The 3,735-nt window shown below is 40.1% G+C and overlaps 1 protein-coding gene across 1 annotated transcript; it reads right to left on the bottom strand.

Annotated features, from left to right (window-relative positions):
- Nucleotides 1-1,585: 1,585 nt before the first annotated feature.
- Nucleotides 1,586-3,319, bottom strand: LOC132842425 (proton-coupled zinc antiporter SLC30A1-like). The gene is made up of 3 exons (XM_060865104.1): nucleotides 3,287-3,319; nucleotides 2,860-3,016; nucleotides 1,586-2,478 (listed from the first exon to the last, which is right to left on the bottom strand). The coding sequence occupies exons 1-3, from the start codon at nucleotides 3,317-3,319 to the stop codon at nucleotides 1,586-1,588; spliced, it is 1,083 nt and encodes a 360-aa protein (XP_060721087.1).
- Nucleotides 3,320-3,735: the final 416 nt, after the last annotated feature.

Raw genomic sequence — 3,735 nt, 5'->3', positions numbered from 1 at the left:
AAATGAATTCTACAGTAGCTGCTATTTGTATGACATACTGTGATATTTAATGTGCACAATATTATTGTAAGGCTTCAGTAGCCCTTAGGAGGCAGGCAGGATGGGTAGCATGTTTTGGCACCAATCTGACATGAGCTTACAAGAACAGTGGTCTAAAAAGTCTTTTCATTTTCATTCATTCATTCATTTTCTATCGTTTATCCGAACTATTCTCGGGTCACAGGAAGCCTGTGCCTATCTCAGGCGTCATTGGGCATCAAGGCAGGATACACCCTGGACGGAGTGCCAACCCATCGCAGGGCACACACACTCTCATTCACTGTACATAGTGAAATGAGATGTTTCTCCAGGACCACAGTGTGTGTGTGTTTGTGTGGACTCAGTACAGATCAGTTCAGTTGTTGAGGAGTCTGATGACTGATGAAAGAAACTGTTAAGAGTCTGGTTGTCAGGATGCTTCGGTAGCTTTTTCCAGACAGCAAAATGGGGAAGAGTGTGTGTGTGAGGGGTGTGTGGGGTCATCCACAATGCTGTTGGTTTTGCGGATGCAGTGTGTGGCGTCTGTGATAGAGGAAATAGAGACTCCAGTGATCTTGTCTTTCTCTGTGTTTCAGCAAATTGAATGTTTTTTTTTACTTTAGACATATACTTTGGAGAGATGCTTTCAGAATTTTCACCAGGTCTTTAATTCACTTCCTTTTCATGGTGTTCGTGTACAAAAATGTCAACGAAATTAAACTTATATAAAAATGTATCAGATTAATATTTTCTATTTTATTTCTATTTTTTTTGTATAAATCTGTTAATCAACCTCAGTTCTGATCAAAACTACTAAACATTTGAAAAAATCCAGAATTTTAACTTTTTACAAAAATACAGACAAAATAACTTATTTTTAATATAAAAAAGTGAACTGTATTTTTTTTTTACCTTATATCACAGTCTTGGATATATCAAAACTACAAACAACACTGGCTTTCATGCAAGTTCTTGTGCAGCATTAGATTTTAACTTTTTGGCCCCATTGACTGCCATTATAACCACATTTTTTCATTGCACGACCATGACACAAAATACGCAGAGCAGATTTGTTTCATTTTTCAGAACAGTGATCAGGAAATTTCTCTTGTGAATCTTTTTCCAGTTGATTCACTTCATGGTTGAAGCAAGACACATAACTATTGTCTCAGGTCTGTCTCTATGGATGCACCAATACCACTTTAGGTTCTGGATCCAGGATGAAATGGTTACTGAATTAGAACAAATGAATAAATTATAAAATGAAGCCTTTTCCCATTCTCCTTCTCCTAGCACCAGTGTTGTCACACCTTTTGTCACTCAAAATAAAGCATTTTTGAAAGATTGGTCAATGCTGACGGCATAAAATACAGCAAGAGGTCAGATGACGTGTCCAATGTGATCCAGTGTTTCAATACTGATATCATATCAGCTCAATATCACATCGGTGCATCCCTCTTTGTCTCAAATTGCTCTGGTTTTGTAATTCATTAAGTGTGCAGGTAGTTTTGGATATATTTATGGTTTCTGGTGTCTTTATTAATGAATTCCTTGTACTTATTCTTCCTTATAAAAAAGACTCCACCTCTCTGGTGAGGTCACTTGGAGACTCACTGATGACCTCCAGAGTAGTGGAAATGGGGGGTTCCGCTTCGCTCCCACTATCCGAATTTGTGTTTTTGTTGTTAGGGGGTTTGCCATTTTGACAGCAGACCTTAGCAGCACACTGTGTGCTGCAGGAGAGCTCACAGAACGAGTCGTGTGACTCAGAGCTCAACATGACATACTCAGGCTGGATGGTGGTGGCGTGGATGCCTTCATTATGAAAGAAGGCCTTCACGCGATTTGCCACGCTCATGTAGGAGGCATGGTTTTGGCATTTGATGTGTGCTGTGGCAATGATGCGACTTCCGGCAAGCTGCCAGATGTGGAGCTCGTGCACAGCCAGAACACCTTCGATCTGCCGCAGGCGAGCACTTAGGAGGCTCACGTCGATCTGCTTGGGAACAGTCTGCAGCAGGATGAGGGCGGACTTCTTCAGGAGCGGGTACGTCGTGTACAGTACAATGCAGACCATGATGAGGCACAGAGTCGGATCCAGGTACAGCACCCAGCACGGCCCCGCTATGTTGGACATGGTGTTTGTGTTGTTGTGTTCTGCATCACCAAAGCCCAGTGTGTGGCTAGGATGATATTGGTCACTGCAGTGTGTGTTGGCAATGCACGTGTTGTTGCAGGGAAGGTCCGGCTCACATGGACGCCACACAAAGGTGTAGATGATGGCGCTGACCATGACAATTACAGAGCCAAGCGCGTCACACATAACAATAAGGAAAACACCATGCATGTTCATCTGGGAAGACGAGGACAAACCGTGCTCAAGCTCAAAGTCATACTCGTGCTCAAGGTCAAGGTCAGGCTCACGCACCAGCTCGCAGTTCAGCTGAACAGCTGAGAGCTCTGCCACATAAACACACACAATACAAAGAAAACACAAGAAAAACGTTACACATAACTACATTTTTCATACATAATCACTAGCAAATAAAAATCAAGAACATCAAATACAAAAGACGGCTAGTCAACTAAATAGATGCCTGTGCGTGGTTTGATTACCTGTAAAATACTAAAGAAAGAAAGAAAGAAAGAAAGAAAGAAAGAAAGAAAGAAAGAAAGAAAGAAAGAAAAACATCTGGTTTGAACTCAGCTCTATTTCAATACAGCCTTGTACTCGGGTTGTTTTGTGTCATCTAAATGATCCAGTTTAAGCATGAACAGATGCACATAAGCACAAGCAAATAAAATTAGGAGAGAACAGTAAAGAAAAAAGCCTCCTCTCACCAGCTGGTCCTCTGCTGTCTGAGTTCACGCCGTTCGGCCTGCCGTGACCGCCGACCAGGTTGTTGGTCTCCTCTCCGGTGGATCCACATTCAGTGGACATCTCGCTCTTGCTCATGTTCGTCCTGTTACGTGCCCGTGAAAGAGACACAGCCCCAGTCTGGCAAATGGGTATTGAAGCAAAAGATCACATGGAGTTCACACAGGGGCGTAGCCATCATTTAAAAAGTGGGGGGACGAATTGTCTAGTGTTATCTGTTTTTTTTTTTTCAGTTAACCCTTGTGTAAATGACAGGTTTTATTTTTAATCATGATTTTTTTAATCATGCTTTATATGCGTTATGATTATATATGATTATAAAACAGAAAGAAAGAAAGAAATAGAACAGCTTGCCACTGGGACAGTACCCTTAAGAGGACATCTTTGTACCTTATTTAACCCCAAAAATTTATAGTTGTACATTAAGGTACACATTGGTACTCTAAGGTAGTAATGTGTACCCTTTTGAGTATAAAGTACAAAGATGTCCTTATAATGGTACTAAGAGTATATCGTTTACATATTTCAAATTGTTTTTTGTGTATGCACAGTACATGGCACACAGTAATGGATACTTGCACATTCAAATAATACTTCATTTTGTTCTCTTCTACAGTCCATATTTCAGGAATAAAACAAGTAATTCAAAACAAACTATTGAAAGAAAATTTATATTGACCTCAACTGACAAACATGTCAAGACCTGATATCAATTATACAATTAGATGAAATAAACATTTAGTGTCACTTCTTTTAAGCTTCCTGGCTAGTTTGTTTAAAAATAGTAGCTTTTTACACAGTGTTAAAGCTAACATTTATTTCAATATATAAAGCTACTT

The sequence above is a fragment of the Tachysurus vachellii genome, chromosome 3, assembly GCF_030014155.1.
Source record: "Tachysurus vachellii isolate PV-2020 chromosome 3, HZAU_Pvac_v1, whole genome shotgun sequence".
In the NCBI taxonomy this organism is placed as follows: Eukaryota; Metazoa; Chordata; class Actinopteri; order Siluriformes; family Bagridae; genus Tachysurus; species Tachysurus vachellii.
The sequence above is the reverse complement of the archived record's forward strand: the minus strand, read 5'-3'. Positions and strand labels throughout refer to the sequence as shown.